Source organism: Macrosteles quadrilineatus, unplaced genomic scaffold (assembly GCF_028750875.1).
Source record: "Macrosteles quadrilineatus isolate MER2022 unplaced genomic scaffold, UCM_ALF_1.0 Scaffold_6__1_contigs__length_79288215, whole genome shotgun sequence".
Taxonomy (NCBI): Eukaryota; Metazoa; Arthropoda; class Insecta; order Hemiptera; family Cicadellidae; genus Macrosteles; species Macrosteles quadrilineatus.
Genome location: NW_026542599.1, coordinates 44,912,947 through 44,929,729, shown reverse-complemented (window position 1 = coordinate 44,929,729; position 16,783 = coordinate 44,912,947). Strand labels below are relative to the sequence as shown.

Below are 16,783 nucleotides of genomic sequence, written 5' to 3'. Positions count from 1 at the left end.
AACATCCACTTTTCAATCTAATAATGGTATCTGGAGTTCGGCTTACCCAATGTAACCCATTTAAAAGGTAAATTATGGGTATCCACACTGGATTTCGTTTGCCCATCTCGAAATTTAAAATGGCCGCCATTCTGGTTAGGGGTAAGATATCGACCTCAGGTTTACGGCATTGTATTTCTTTTGACAAACCCTTCAAAATGAGAGGTCACTCAATAGGGGTTGCTATTTAAAAAAATTAAGTTACCCCCTACCCCTACCCCCCCTGAGGGGGTGAAAAATTTGTTCTGATGCAAAAAATTCCGGAACCTTGGTTAACAGTCAATGCCACAAACCAAATATTTCTATCTATTTTGGTTTAAAAAATACAGATTTGTTTCCATACTTAATTTACACACTGTATATTACATATCAATTGTTGGATTGGGAAATGGTAAAATTAAGATTATAAAAAAGAAACCATGTTGACTTGAGCAATAAAAACAATGTAATGAAAAAGTAAACAGAAAGAAAAAATTACATATGATAAATAAATATACACATGTTAAATGCAGATCAAGGGGGAAAAGTCTTGAACATACTGCCCGCCTTAAAGCAACGAAGTGCTTTAACCAGAGTCAAGAAATGGTGTTACACGTTGTAGTCGGGTGGAACAGTCACACTTCTTTTGGAGGGACACTATTTCATCTGCAAAGGTGGCTTGTTGAACATGATGGAAGATCTTGAGATGAGCTTTGGAGATTTCAGATGATGAGAGAGGACCACTGAGACGGTCATTTTGATGACGACAATTGTGAATGAAGCGGTTAAGAAGAGCGACAATGCGTTGGAGTTTGTTCCACGATGAGTATGCAGAAAGAAGTTCCCACTCCTTTTGAGGAGCCGATGTAAGAACAACCAAAGGTGTCTTTTTGATTTCTTCTGACGAAGATAGGTCCTCAGGAGTGAAGTGCGAGGTAGGCCAATAACAATTGGGGAGCTTAAGCCAAGGAGGGCCTGTCCACCAGAGCGGATGGTTGACAAGTAGGGAAGCAGAAATTCCTCTTGACGCACAGTCTGCAGGATTATCAGTACTTGATATGTGTCGCCAAGAGTCGATGGGAACAAGTTCTTGAGTTTGAGAAACCCTGTTGGCTACATATGTCTTGAGTTTGTAGGGTGGAGTCCGTAACCATGTCAAGACTATCGAGGAGTCACTCCATAGATAGATATTTTTGATGGCAATTTTATCTGAGAAGAGAGAATGACAATGTGCTACTAATTGCGCAAGAAGATGAGCACCACAAAGCTCAAGGCGAGGAAGAGTTACTCTTTTGAGAGGAGAGACACGAGTCTTTGAGATTATTGGGTGAATGATGGTGTCACCATTAGACATCTGACAGCGGAAATATACGACAGCAGCGTAGCCACTCTCTGACGCATCTGCGAAGCCATGTAATTCTACGGTGCATGACAGGGAAAACTGTAACGCTCGAGGAATAGAAATTTGAGATAAATATTGAGTATCGATTAGGAATGAATGCCATTTTTCGGCGAGGTTAGTGGGCAGGGGATCATCCCAGGATAAGCCTGTGGTCCATAGTAACTGCATAAAACATTTTGCTTGCATGATGCAGGGAGCGAGAATTTCACAAGGATCGTAGATTTTTGCTATGATGCTCAAGATCGAACGTTTTGATGGATGAGGGTCCATAGGGAAGTTAAGGTTGTAAGTGAAGCAGTCAGAGTGGGGAGACCAATGTAGGCCAAGTATTGTGAAGTGTGGCTGTTCAGAATCTTGGAGAAAGACGGGAGTCTCAAGATGCTCCTTGGGGAAAGCTTGTAGAAGACGATCAGAGTTGGAGACCCATTTACGTAATTCAAATCCTCCTCTTCGTAACAGGTTGACCAATTGATCTTGAAGTTTCAAGGCCGTTTCCTCAGTATCCGCACCAGTGATGATGTCGTCAACGTAGGTTTGCGTTCTGAGTACTTCTTCAGTTTTCTTTTGACGATTTGGAAGTTCTTCCTGAGTCCAGAATCGCTGAAGTGAGGACTGAAGGTCAACATCATTGGATGAATGGAGGGAGACGGTGTGACTGATGAAATTTGGTGGGGAATTTCTTGGTATTTCACAGGGTGCAGAACCCATCACGATGTATCCAAAATGAGTTCCTATTACGTGGGGCATATGTTGGCCAAGAGAGTAATTTTCATGAGTTAGTAACTTAGGGAAGAGAGAGCAACCAAGCACGATATCAATGCGTCCTGGCAGGTGAAATGATGGATCACCGGACTGACCGGAGCACTGGAGCACTGGTACACGGAGAGACTGGAACACGAGGTAAGTCTACAGTCAATTTGTCTAAAATGAGCATTGAATGTTGTGGAGATATGAGAAGTCCAAAAAGAGTTTCAAGATTGAGGTAAGTTTGCCCATTACTCTTAGCTGCATTTTGGCCAAGTCCAGAAAGTTGAACATTTGACTTGTAGCGTCGAGCGTTTAAAAGTTGAGCTGCTCGTTCGGTGATTAAGTGGCACATGGAGCCGGAGTCAAGTAAGGCACGGAACACATGAGATGTGCCTTGAACTGAAGTGACCTTTATCAAAAAAGTTCCCAAGAGTATAGTGGAGCTTTTAAAAGGTGGCTGAGAGTGATCTTGTGAAGTTGACGTCATTGAGGTTTGAGTAGGCTCATGTGGGTAACACACATTTGCATTGACAGGCTTAAAATGATTTTGATCAACAAGAGGTGCAGGGAAATGTAACAAAGTGTGATGTTTCTTGTTACATGTACGACATGAAGTTTGTGAATGGCAATCTTTGAGGTTATGATGGCCTAGACAGGAGACACAGCGATGATTCTCTTTGACGAGGTTATGTCGCTCATGCGGAGATTTATTTTGGAACACACTGCAGGCATAGATCTTGTGTTCGTTTGAGTTACATGCAAAACACTGCCAATGAGTCAGTTCTTTTATGCCTGTTGAGTGAGATGACTGATGGGGGGAAGTGTAGGTCGTGGCCATAGCAACGTTTCTTGAGCGAAAGTGTACTTGCTTTTGTGTAGTGTCTTTGGGTGCATGAGCAAAAGTGTTAGTAACTTTATTCAGTGTGGGGGCGCTGTGTAGATTTGCATCCTCAGCCTGAGAGCATTCAGTGTTCAGATATTTGATTATATCTTTGACCTCGGGAAGTGAGTGAGAATTCGGCTGATTTTCGGTTGAAGAGCGAAACATTTCAAGCTTTTTGCGTAAATCAGCATCCATCTTACGCAGGAGCAGTGCGGAGAGAAGGGGATTATTATTTGTAATGTCACATTCCAAAGCTTTTAAAGCTTGCGTGTGTTCAGTGAAACAATTTACAAAATGGCGAAGTCCTGTTATAGTAAATGCATTAATGGTAGGAAGGTCCAAAATGTGATTGAGGTGCAAAGATTGTAAGCGGCGTTCATTGTGATATCTATCACGGAGGAGATTATATGCAACCAAATAGTTAGCTTCAGTAAGATTCAAACTTTTGACTAAGTCGAGGGGTTCTCCGTTAAGTACACTTAAGAGGTACTGAAATTTCATGACACTGGAAAGCGATGCGTTGTGGTGTATTGCAGTATCAAACAAATTTATAAAACTTGTCCAAGTTAGTGGGTCACCGGAGAATTTTTGTAAATCCAATTTTGGAAGGCGTACTGCTTGCGAAATCGGTGTTTGGTGAAGAGAAACGGAAGAAGAGTCACTTAAGATAGCAGAATTTGAAGGTTCAGGATGGGACATTAAGAACTCAATAGTAGCCACGATATGAGAAAATAAACTTTCAATTTCATCCAGGTCTTGAGACAATGTCTCGTCAGAGATAGGATCCTCTTCTAAGATTAAAACCCGTTGCACATTGTTGTCGAATTCTTCTTTTCTTTTACGAATTTCATTTAAATGAGCATTTAGTCGTTTAATTTGAATAGGGGTGAGTTGTTCCGTTGAGGTAGAGTATTCATCAACAGTATCTTTAAGCTTATTAAAACGAGTTTTAATTAGAGATGTTGAGCGAGTGTATGTAGATGACTTAAAATCAGAAGTTTTAGGAGCCATTGTAGTAGTAGAACACAAAATTTACCAGCAGCACACACAATATAAAAAGGTCTTGAGTAAACACAAAATCTCAGTTTGAAGTCAAAACAATTAATTGTACATCAAAGATACAGTACAGATAATAAGTTTCTTTCAATAAAGTCTTTAACTAAAAGGAGGAATGTATAGTCTACTAAGTGCACAAAAAATTAATAAACTTGAGCTTGTTTGATTGATTGGCACCAAAAATATAGTATTAAAGTAAGTAAAGAGTTCATTTCATATCGTGATCTGAATCCAAAAAGATTATAATCGGGTAAACTTCAAAAACAATAAATTAATAGTGGACTGTAAGGGAACTGAGTAGAACATTTAGATTATAAATGGGGTAATGTTAACAAGGAATGAATATAGTTACCAGGTTTTCATCCGGCTGCGAATAAGGACCAAATGTTGGATTGGGAAATGGTAAAATTAAGATTATAAAAAAGAAACCATGTTGACTTGAGCAATAAAAACAATGTAATGAAAAAGTAAACAGAAAGAAAAAATAACATATGATAAATAAATATACACATGTTAAATGCAGATCAAGGGGGAAAAGTCTTGAACATCAATAATTATATATATACAGGATACTCAAAAAAGGAGCGTTTTTTTATTTAAACGTTGATTCATCATGTCAAAGTAAGCCAAAACGTTTGTTTAACATAAAATGTCCTATTTCGTTCCGTTTAGCGTCTTTCTGTCTTTATGTGTTTCTACAAGATCATTTAAACTCATTCACGATTGATTTTCTCTACAGCCATAAATTTCTAACATATTCTTGTGATGTTAAAGAACGTGCATGCCTTCAGCTTTCGGTTGATATGACTCCATGAATAAACTAATCCACGCGTGTATTATTAATCGTTCGGTTATATGGTTTTAGCCTAGGGTGCACGTGTTTCAATATTTATGCTGTGATTTGATAAGGAAAACTATTCAAAATCTCGCCACCGTAAAATTGAAATTTAATATGCATGCCACGTGTTTAATCAAATTGTGAAAGGATTAATTTTGAGAGTCTTATGAAACTATTATTTCCTCATTCAACTGTATACAAATATGAAAACTTTACAACTTCAAAACTACTCTTCAAGTTTAAACGTTTTTAAATAATTTTGTCTTTTAAATTTTATATTTGGTTCTACCACAAGATTCATAGGTCAAAAATAAATAAACGACGTAATTAAAGCTCATTTTAGTTTTCCGTAAAATAAACATGTAAACTGTAGCTCTAGAACAAACTTTAACTTACGAGTTTTAAGTGGTAGATAAGAGGGTCACGTACTAACAATATAGAAGCTTCTGATGATATCTCTAGAACAAACTGGCGTGTGTGACACGGAAATAAATAGGTTAACCGTTGAAAGTGCAGGATGAAAGAGTCACGTACTATTCGAACAAAGCTTTTAAAAACATCTGTTTCTAAATTACGTTAAACTGTCAAATAAATTTAAACTGATTATGTTGTAAACTTTGAATGAAAATAGTCACGTAATACGACATATAATTATATTTATACATGTGAATCAAACTTTCATAATTTATTATCCATTCCGAGGTTAAACGATAATTCTCACAAAATGTCTTACATTTTAGGTCATCTGAAAATATATAAACTATCTCCCATGTGAGCCTAAATAAGTTATTTTAATCGTCGTAGTTTATTATTAAAGCCACAATTTATTTTGCGGAATAAATCTATTTGGGTGAAAATATGATTTACAAGTACATATTAAATCTACATCAGAAAGACTTGAAGCTCGTAACTTCAACCTATATACAAACTGTCACACATAACATAGAAAAGCTTGTTTCTCTTGCCGCAGACAAGAGAAGTAACTTTAGATGTTAAAGATTGACAAGTAGTCTGTCAATCACTTTTTGAGAGAATCCATATTTCTTTAAAATCACTTGACATTTAATTTATGGAAACATCCTTGAAGTACCAGTTTTCCTTTGCCTTAGAGGATTTTCCTCTGCAATGATCACTAAGTCCATGGTCCTTCAAAAAATTATTCTTCACTATGTAGACTACTATAATGATAACAAATACTTAATAAAACATTGTCTCTATTCCTTCTACTTGGTGGCGTTTCTATGACTTTTTCCTACAGTTACCTAACAATGTACATGTTCTCCCACTGATTTGAGAAAGCAAAGTGGCCAATTCGCTCATCAGTGAGACAATGTTAACATTGTCTCACTCTAATTACTTTGTCTCACTCCAGATTTGCAACGTGAAGGCACGAAATAGTGAGCGCGTAACATGCAGGCAACGTCGTATGCGCACGAAATACGTTGGCAGCACTGGCTGTAAATCAGCTGGTCAGCTGTTGTACTGTTGTATTTGTCACTTCACATTAAATGTTATATTAAAAGTTCACTTCTGTGTAAAAATAGGTTATGTTTCTTCACAAATTTATTCGTTTTATGGTAACTGTAGGATAAGTATAATGTGCAACTCGAGTTCAAAGTACAATTGCCTCACTCGAGAAACCATTCCTCACTCGGTAAGGATTTCTCTCGAGTGAGTCAATTGCTCACTTTTATCACTAGTTGCACAAATAACTATTCTATGTTTCCATAACTTGCAAGTCGGTTCTTTAAATGATTGCTCAAGAAACACAGTACTGTGTCATTTCAGTTTTCTTGTGTGGTGAGGTATATCTAATTGCCTAGGCTTTTTTGCATTTCTCAATTATAATACAAACGCAAACCCACATTCAAATAAGTAAATATTTAATTTAACTAAGCCAGGAACTGTGTGTACACGGGTGTGTTTCCTTGAATATTGTAATTCAAAATATTAACAGCAAATAAATTGTCCAGCTGATCTTAATGTAAGCAAATAATAATAATATGGACACTTCAAAGCCACTGGGACAGAGCCCAGGTGATTTTTCAAGATGAAAGACCTTATATGACATCTACTGAATGAGATCCTTCCAATGAGCCATAAACTAACAAAATCTGATAAGAAACTACGGAGGAGTTCTGCCGACAAAGAACGTGCTTGCCTATGTTATTATATATTGATAGATAAGAAAGCACATGCTCGATAAATTGTCTGATTAACGATAGAACCTCTGGTATTAATACTTACGGTTTTACCATGGTCAGAACAATTTTACATTGGAATACAATCAGCTTTGACACCTTCTGAGAGGCATACAGCATAAAGAAAAAAATCTCTTTTGGGCCATGTTCTTGGGGAGTATTATGTTTATTCTATAAAAATGTATTCAGACAACTTTTATTACCACCCACTGTGTGCTCAATATACGTTTTATGATAAAAGAGTGTTGAAAGAAATGCATACAGCGACACAAAAATATTTTCCATTTTCGAACGAGTTTCAAGGGACTTTTGATAATAACGTGATGAAAATGTTGCAGTTTCTAGTAACAGGTTGCTTGATCGAAGATACTGTATTTTTTCCTTTACTAATTACAAATTAGTAAAGGTGTTAACCGATAACAAATTTTATAAACAATTATATTAGTTATAAATTAAAATAAAATAATTTGTAATTATAAATTGAACCCTAAAAGTTGTCAACTAATAATAATTATCGTGGATACTTTAATTTTCTTTCGTTCTTTAGTTGGATTTAAGTTCAGATTAACATCGTATACATTAATTTTACTGACGTTTGCTTTGCTTCAACGCGGCCAATGTATAATTTGGTACATACAAGCCTGTAAAGTATTCACAAGTTTAAGTAAGTTTGTACATGTTTGACTTAGAAATACATACATGTCAGTGTGTATCAACACCCTTGCAATTTGGCAAGTTCTCACCGGGAAGTGTATCTTCCATCACATTGATTCGTTATATACTATATAAAGCCAGTTTAAACAATGGCAAACTCAACCAAATATTGAATGTTAATAGTTAAAATAGTGCCCAGTTTCTTAAGCAATTGTATCACCTAATTTAATTTTAAACTCACGTTGTATCACTTTAGTATTGTCACGAAAATTCCTATTTTAGTGTAGATTTCAATGTATTTCTGAGGTTATTTTACTCATACAATCTTATGAAGAATAGGAAATAACACTTTAACGTACTAAGCCGAAGGTGTATAGCTAAGGAATAAACAAGTGCAAGTTCTATAAGTGTTAACGGTAAAATTGTACTTTGTACGTTTTAACCGTCCCTTATGATTGGGCTGTTCGAATCCTGATGAAAGAAAGAGGTAGTCCTAGTCAGTTATAAAGTATATTGAAAGAATAACGATCCCATCCATAATTATACAACTATTTATTTTTGTTTTAAATCTTTGTATAAATACTAATATATATATAAATATCTGACGTTTCTTATTGCATTTCTGTGAGAAAAATACACTTTTTGGATATATTTTTTATTTCCGATCAACGCATTTTGCTTCCCAAAATGTACATCCTGCAATACAATGGACTTCTCATTTTACTTTTTAATATTAGCTAATTCATTCTCATTTGTCATTACTGTAGAATATTAAAAAAAAATTTTTGATTAAACAGCTATTTGTTGTCACCGAAGAGTAGTACTGTACTAAATTCCAATACAATTTAAATTACCAAGGTACTCTACTCGTACAAATGAGTAGTTGTTACCTGTAATATTTCAACATCCTGAAACACAATACACTACATTGCTATTCCTCGTTTATATACCAAAGTGACTGCGGCACATTGATGTACATGAACCGATATAGAATAACTACTTCCATTAGGTATAGTGTGCCCCATATACATGTTTATGTTTATTACCTGCTATTTCGATATAGACAACATATTCCAAGTGATAACTGTAATCTATCTTAGGTTACACGAACGTTTAAATGTCAAGTATGTTGTGCAGATAATTAGTACTTAGCATATAATAGAATTTTGATGCTCCTAAATTTACATTTCGAGTATTTATACGGAAACTCTTGGTAGCAGAGTATCGGTTTCAGGGTACACTCAACAAGAAACTATTTTGTAGCTTAACAATTTTCTCTAAGTTGCAACAAACACTTAAGATTTCTTTTAAACCCAAACAAAATCATCACAGTAAAATGACACCATGTTTTAAAAATGTTACGTCAAATACTTATTGCGAATGTTAGTTATATAAACTATGAGTTATTATTCGTTTAGGTTAGTGTAAAATGTTGGTTTTTGCAATAATTTAAAGTTAAGTTATATTGTAGATATTTCTTTTATGAATTAATAATGAGAATGTTATTACTAATGTTAATAAGTGTGTGGAATAAATTGAAATATTTATTGTTCCCTTTAAATTTAAACCTGATTTAATGCTTGATGCTCTGTTTAAAAAGTATCCTAATAACACTTTAACGTACTAGGCCGAAGGTGTATAACGTATAATATTATCATACTCTAATCTGTTTTAACTCGGAATGAAAATTACTTAATAATTGTATACGTTAACATGGGGCATCGTAATTAATTATAAGTTAAATTTTTTACAAAAAACTGAATTTACTAAAAATATAATTTCTACAATTTGCTTTCATGGTTATTCGTATATTGTACCCTGTACTTTTTCATTGAAGTTTTAAGTTTCTCTGTTAATATTTAATTTCAGTGCCTTTTTTCAACTTAATGGATTTAAATTTTGGCTGACAAGATAATGTCAACCAAATTTAATGTAGACTGTGTTAATGTAAAGTAAATGGAGTTAAATGCTTGGAGTTAATGTAGATATTTATAGTCTGACAATCGAATACTGTCGAACTTCACTTAATTACTTTAATAAAATAAATTTGACTCACAGAATGCAACTTTTAATATTTATTTAAAGGTTGGATAGTTTGAAGACTAGATTTAAGTGCTTGCAGTTTTCAATATAGACTACGCTTCCACCACCAGAGTTCTATAGTTGCAATTAAACTTTGTAATTATTATAGTTAAGTTTGCCAGAAAATAAACATGTATATTGAATCTCAAATAAAACTGTTACTTAACTTTCCAGTAACTTTAAAATATATAACGTAGTATATATATATATATATATAACATTTTATATAACATTTTATATAACTATCATCATTTTATATTATCATTTTATATAACTGTATATAACATTTTGGCTTATATAACATAGCAAAATTTATTTAGTTATTTTGGCTGTTTTGTACTGATTAGATAAGTAAACAAATCAAAATTTAGATGGAAAAATGTTAATGGATCAGTTTTATTTTTAAGGCTGTGAAACATTCAGAGAGGAATGAAATCAGCAAAACATTTAAGACGAAACAAAACACCTTAAACGCCATGAAATTAGCAAAATAATGTTTGAATTGTGTGTGGCTTGTTTGAAAGAACTATTGACAGATCTTTTACGAAACAGATTGCAGCCAATGTTTATTTTTGTTACCAAAATCGACATTATTATGGTGCCAACATAGATTTAGACTCAATATTGGCTGTGTTATTCAACAATAAGCATACTTGCAAGTGTCGGTTAAAAATAGTGCTTTGTGTAAAGGAAGTTACTAGAAAAGTGTCATTTAAAATACTACTAGATGCCAGTTTTTCCCAAATAAATTTCTTAAAATAGCTCTTTAGGCAATGTTTACTCGCTAACTACAAGCAAATTTTATATTGATTCAAATTGCACTTCTTAAAACTGTTTGAGTACGCAATGGCTTATATTTCTCAGAGGAAGAAATATGGTAACATATCTGCACTGTCGGCAAGTTTTCCACCAACTTTAATTATAAATGTTAGTTTGTGTTGTAGTGTAAAGAAAGGTTCCCGTCTTAACACCTTGATATTTACGTGAAACGCTCAGACCAGAGGTTCAGGTGGTTTATACTCACAACTGTCACGTACATAACAAGTGTCCAATGACAATATTGTGTGTAACAGTTGTGTACGTGTGTGAGGTTATATGAGGTAAACCAACATTACAACAATGTGCTTCTAGAATGTTAATCTGGCCAGTCATAGGCTGTTGTTTATAACTTTACCGTTATGTAGAATACCATACTACAATCATTGTCTTAAGGATATTAACTTATTTTAAGATAACATTATTATTTCAATGTTTTATTCGAAAGCTGGTGTACAAATTCATCATAACCATATTCTATGAATATTCTACTACAATACTAGTATGTATTCTAACGCTACATACTACTAAAAGGTTTTTTACATGCTAGTCATTGCAAGAATTTGGCCATTTTCATTATTTATATTTTAATACATACATTAGGATGAAAAAGGCAAAGTGGGCGGAAGCGAGTGTGTAAATGGAATGTCAAACATTTTGTAGACATTAAAATCAATTTAGGGGTTCAACCATTTGGAAGACTGCCAGTCTAACGTTACAACGCAGATAGTGTAATTAAAGTAATATTGTTTTACTTACACTACACAATGGTTTTTCTAACATTAACTACAATATACATTTTTTGTTTTAGTGGTTTATAAAAAAATATAATATAATGATTTACAATTTAACGGATTTACCAGGTATATTACAACAATACCTAAGTAATTAAGAAAATAAACCTGAAACATTTGATTTCACTAATCCTTGTTAAGGAATAATAATTAGAAGTGTAAGGTGACATTTCAAATTATAAATTCACCAACATTAGTCTTTAGAGCATTGTGGCATTACATTGTTAGCAATAGAAGTGGTAGTGAATCAAAGTTAGGTTATGTTAGTTTAGTATAGAGTTAGAAAAACCTAGCCTAACCTAACCACATTCCACTAGTGGTACGGAAAAGTTCACATTCTTTTACTTTTTTTCATTACATCAGCGTTTTATTAAAATGTGTAAGAAGTTAAATCAGACAAACTATATAAACAAAATACCTAAATAGTATTCCGATTACCTATCCCAAAATGTTGACAGAATAAGTGAAATATATTCTTTATGAAATATGTTCTTTATGTTCTTTATGTAGTAAATGTGTTACCTGATTTACTTTCATACATGTCTACCGGGGGCCAACAGCCGTGAAAAGCCAGCAAAACTTTCACTGTACGATAATCTGAATGGTTACATTATTTCATGTACCTACCATTTGTACACGTAAAAAATGATTAAAACACTTTTTTGAACAATAATAATTGACATATAATGAATTTACATTTAAACCACAGTTTATTTTGGTAAGGTTTATATTTAATACTATCACAATAAGTTTAGGTTAAATGTGAAACTGCATTCGTAGGATGAAGACTCGAAATTCGTAAAATCAAAAGCATCTGTCTCCCGACTACAACTATGATTGTAACAGAGAAAGGCTTGTTACTGTACACATGCTGTACACAAGACATGTAGCTTTTGATGTCAAAGAATGTCAAGTATTTGGAACTGGTTCTTTGGGAGGAATGTCATCCAATCAGCCATTGTGAAACGGACCTCTAAATATTCATTCCTATGATTTATATATTTGTTTATATTAAAAACAAAACAAAATATGTATAATAAAAACATTTATTTTTTTTTTATTCATATATTCATTTATTTTTATGTTTTTAACACCTATATATATTTTTTTTATTAAGAGGGTGGTCACCCCTTTAAACATTGAATGTAATGATTCGCAAATGTATTGAACTTACTAAAACTAATGGCTTTTGTCTATAAATAATGTTTCGTAAAACTTGAATGTAGAATTCCTATTAAAAAAATTACAAAGAACATCAATCATCACTGTTTTAGAGCCTGGGACATGATTTATATGTGTTTATCATGATTTACACGTTTTTGTTGTCATGTTTATATCGACAAAGAAAAGATCATTTAGTTTATTTTGTCTATCCTTTCGAAAGTGGCAAGACCTAGAAATGGTAAATATTACAATTAGAAGGAGATTAATATGAATTAATAATAATTATAATAATGTAATAAGTCAAAATAATAAATATCTAGATGATTATAGATTAGGCAAAATTAACACAGTATGTTTTTTTTGTTACTCACTCTACGCCAATTTTGAAAGAAGGCAAATGTATTTGATACTACCTTCTGTCATAACGGCAAGGTTGCGTTGCCAGTTCCACAAACAAATAAACTTATTCAATGATTATTGGAAGTCACCGACCCTCAAGACAGTATAAGTCAAAAATAAGAAGTAATGTAAAGCTGCAATAGCTCATTTGCTATGTTCAGTGGCAATATTGGACCAAACACGCAAGGAGGACCTTATGTGTAAGTAATCAACATTCAAGTCAATCACAGGTAATCGGAATAACACCTATTATGTTGAAGATTAAAATAACAGGTGATACAGTCAAGTTTACCTTTATGAGTCAAAAAAGACAAGTAATATACACTGTTTAATCAGAGAAAATGAAAAAAGTGGTACAAGTCTTATGCAAGAGCAATCTAACATAGTTTAACAAATGAATTCATACTCTCAACTTTTTAAAAATTTGGCACGGTTCTAAGAAAAACTCCACTTGACATTGAGATATGTGTATGCAACTCTCTTAAAAAAAGGTTTGACAGTTCTTTTAGTAAGTAATGTTTACACTGCCAAGGCCTAATGGACGGAAACAAGTTACAAATAACAAGGCTGCTTACCAGCACTAGGACAGTGCCATTGAAAAGTTATAATTTACCTTCCAAAACCCGTGTCACAATATGGTCAACTACATTTTGCTTGGAGCCAAGCCAAGTCAATCAACAGTATACACATTTGTATTAAAAAAACACACAGGAGTAGGGATAAATTGAAAATTTACTACCGTCATTGTTGTTTTAATGCAATGAAAATAATTTGACCGTAGTTGCCTTCAACTTTTTCAACATTTATTTCTGCTCACAAATAAATAGCCAACACAGAAAACAAATTTCCAATATGTTGTTAATAGTTTAATAATAAAAAAATTAAAAATGTTTTTGTATTTGTTTATTTTCACAACAAATAAACTATTAAATGAACTATGAATGATATTACATATTTCAAATCAATTTATTACAAGTTATCGATTGAACATATGAATATTACTATAGTTTCCCAAATTCAAGCTCAAAGTTTTTATCAAAGTTTTGAATGTTACTTGCAGCACATTGAGTCACACAGGTTCCCTAGTGATATTTATTAGTGTAAAAAGTATTAACTATTGACATCATATAAGAAATCAGTTTTCTTTCAAAGAGTTTCTATTTGCGGCTAGAAAATTACAACCAAAATGCTTTAATATATTAAGCATACACTGTTGCCATCTTAGGCTAAACACAAGCATAGTTTTGGTACCACGACAAACACGCTGTGTTGACAGGTGCATCTCTAACATATTGAAGGATAACAACCAGAAGCTCTGGTATTAACACTTACGCTGCTAACATAGTCAAAGCTCTGTCAATGTTATGTTGGGATCTATTTATCTTGATACTTTGTAAAAACGGACGAAGAAAAAGTAAATTACAAAATACATGTACTATATCAATATATTACTAGGCCTACTCTGTTTTTTAACTTGCTTGTATACAGTTTATGAGAAAAGGTTTTCCAATAATATCTTTAGGGTTAAATAATATTATCGATAAATTAAAGAAAATGATCCAATTTTAATTAACTCATTCATTTATATCGTGGCTAAGATAACTTAACCTAATTTCATCTAAATTGTTCAATATAATTTTCCTTACTTAATAGAAACAAAATTTATGTTAACCAGTATCAGAAAATTTAAAGAAGAGCACTAAAAGTTGTCACCTAAAAATATTTATTCTGGAAATATTACTTTCATTTCATGAGTTAGATTAACACTTAATTTAGCTTAGCTTAAAATTTTAAAAAACTATTTTACTGACATCTTATCGCAGCCAATACCGGTTTTAACATACAAGCTAAGCTAGTAAAGTTGCCCCGCGTGTATACATTATTAATTTAGCCTTACATACATTTTTATGAGTGTATCAACACAGTGCAGTGTATCTGAGGGAAAGAGTACCTAAAAACAATATAAATATAATATCTTTATAGAATTATCAGAAATTAAAGAGTATTATACAACTATTTGTGTCTATGGAATTACTAAACTCAATTGTAATCTGCAAATTAAAGTTTCGCGACTTTTGTGTTGCCGACAAAAAAATATTTAATGTCTATATACAAACTAATGTGATTCTAATGCATTAATATAAAAACATATTTATTTTCAAGTGAAACACTTAAAGCAGAGGATCAGGTGGTTTGCACTTCCCACAACGGTCACGTACAAAACAATAGTCCAATGACAATATTGTGTGTAACAGCGTTGTAGTGTGTGTGTTTAGATGAGGCAGCCAACATTACAACAATGTGCTTCTAAAATGATGCTATGGCCAGTAACAGGCTGATGTTTAGGGCCTACCATTTAACTCATATGTACAGGACTTGAAGTAAGTTGAAGCTGTATTTAGGATATTATAAAGCCTTTTGTGATGTGATTTTATGGACTTAATTTACCAGGTGTATTGCATATCTTGTATTATTATAAATAGTATGTATATAGAGTGTATATATATGTAATATATACAGGGTGAATTTTAAATGAGTTCCCCCCCTACTTTTTTCTGCATTTCTTAAGATATCATCTCCGGACCACGTCAGATCATTGTTGAGTAGTAATTACTTCATTTTGACTGGGTATAAATTTTTGGCCGCCATCTTGGATCCGCCATATTGGATACAACGTTTTTTTTCAAATGTAAAGGTAGGGTTGTGACCCATTATTTCAAACCAGAATTTTACGCTGATTACAATGCCGCAATTATTTTTTTTAAATCTTGAGCCGTTCTTAAGTTATGAGGACTTTTTATAACTTTATTTTTAGCGCATTTAAACATTGTGCATTTACAAACTAAGACCATAATCTCAAAATAGTGCTAGATAAAGATAAGTATACACCACCATTCATTGCCGACATATTTTCACTTGGTTATGACGGATTTAGTTTTTTCAGCCGCCATCTTGGATCCGCCATTTTGAAATGTGATCAATTAATTTAAATATGAAGGTGGTGTTGTGACCCATCATTTTGAACTACTTTTTTATACTGGACTCAATGCTGCAATCCGTTTTTGGTTATCAAGCTGTCTTGATGAAATATTAAAATAGTCTTATTTAAAATTTCAATATTTCAAAAACCAAAGATGCAAATGTTAAAATGATGGGTCACAACACCACCTTCATATTTAAATTAATTGATCACATTTCAAAATGGCGGATCCAAGATGGCGGCTGAAAAAACTACATCCGTCATAACCAAGTGAAAATATGTCGGCAATGAATGGTGGTGTAAACTTATCTTTATCTAGCACGATTCTGAGATTATGGTCTTAGTTTGTAAATGCAAAATGTTAAAATGCGCTAAAAATAAAGTTATAAAAAGTCTTCATAACTTTAGAACGGATCAAGATTTTTAAAAACTAATTGCGGCATTGTAATCAGCGTAAAATTCTAATTTGAAATAATGGGTCACAACCCTACCTTTACATTTGAAAAAAAACTTTGTATCCAATATGGCGAATCCAAGATGGCGGCCAAAAATGTATACCCAGTCAAAATGAAGTACTTACTACTCAACAATGATCTGACGTGGTCCGGAGATGATATCTTAAGAAATGTAGAAAAAAGTAGGGGGGGGGACTCATTTAAAATTCACCCTGTATAAATATACACACTTGCACTTTGTTTATGGTTTAAATTAAATATTAATCTAAATTAAATATTAGAACTATAAATTTT

The 16,783-nt window shown here is 33.0% G+C and overlaps 1 protein-coding gene across 1 annotated transcript; it reads right to left on the bottom strand.

Annotated features, from left to right (window-relative positions):
- Positions 1-604: 604 nt before the first annotated feature.
- Positions 605-2,128, bottom strand: LOC128997498 (uncharacterized). Its single transcript, XM_054423137.1, has one exon. It carries the CDS (start codon positions 2,126-2,128, stop codon positions 605-607), a length of 1,524 nt encoding a protein of 507 aa, XP_054279112.1.
- Between the last annotated feature and the right edge of the window lie 14,655 nt (positions 2,129-16,783).

Excerpts from the sequence above, each read along its gene's own strand:
- LOC128997498 (XM_054423137.1), bottom strand. The coding sequence starts at position 2,128 with ATGGGTTCTGCACCCTGTGAAATACCAAGAAATTCCCCACCAAATTTC.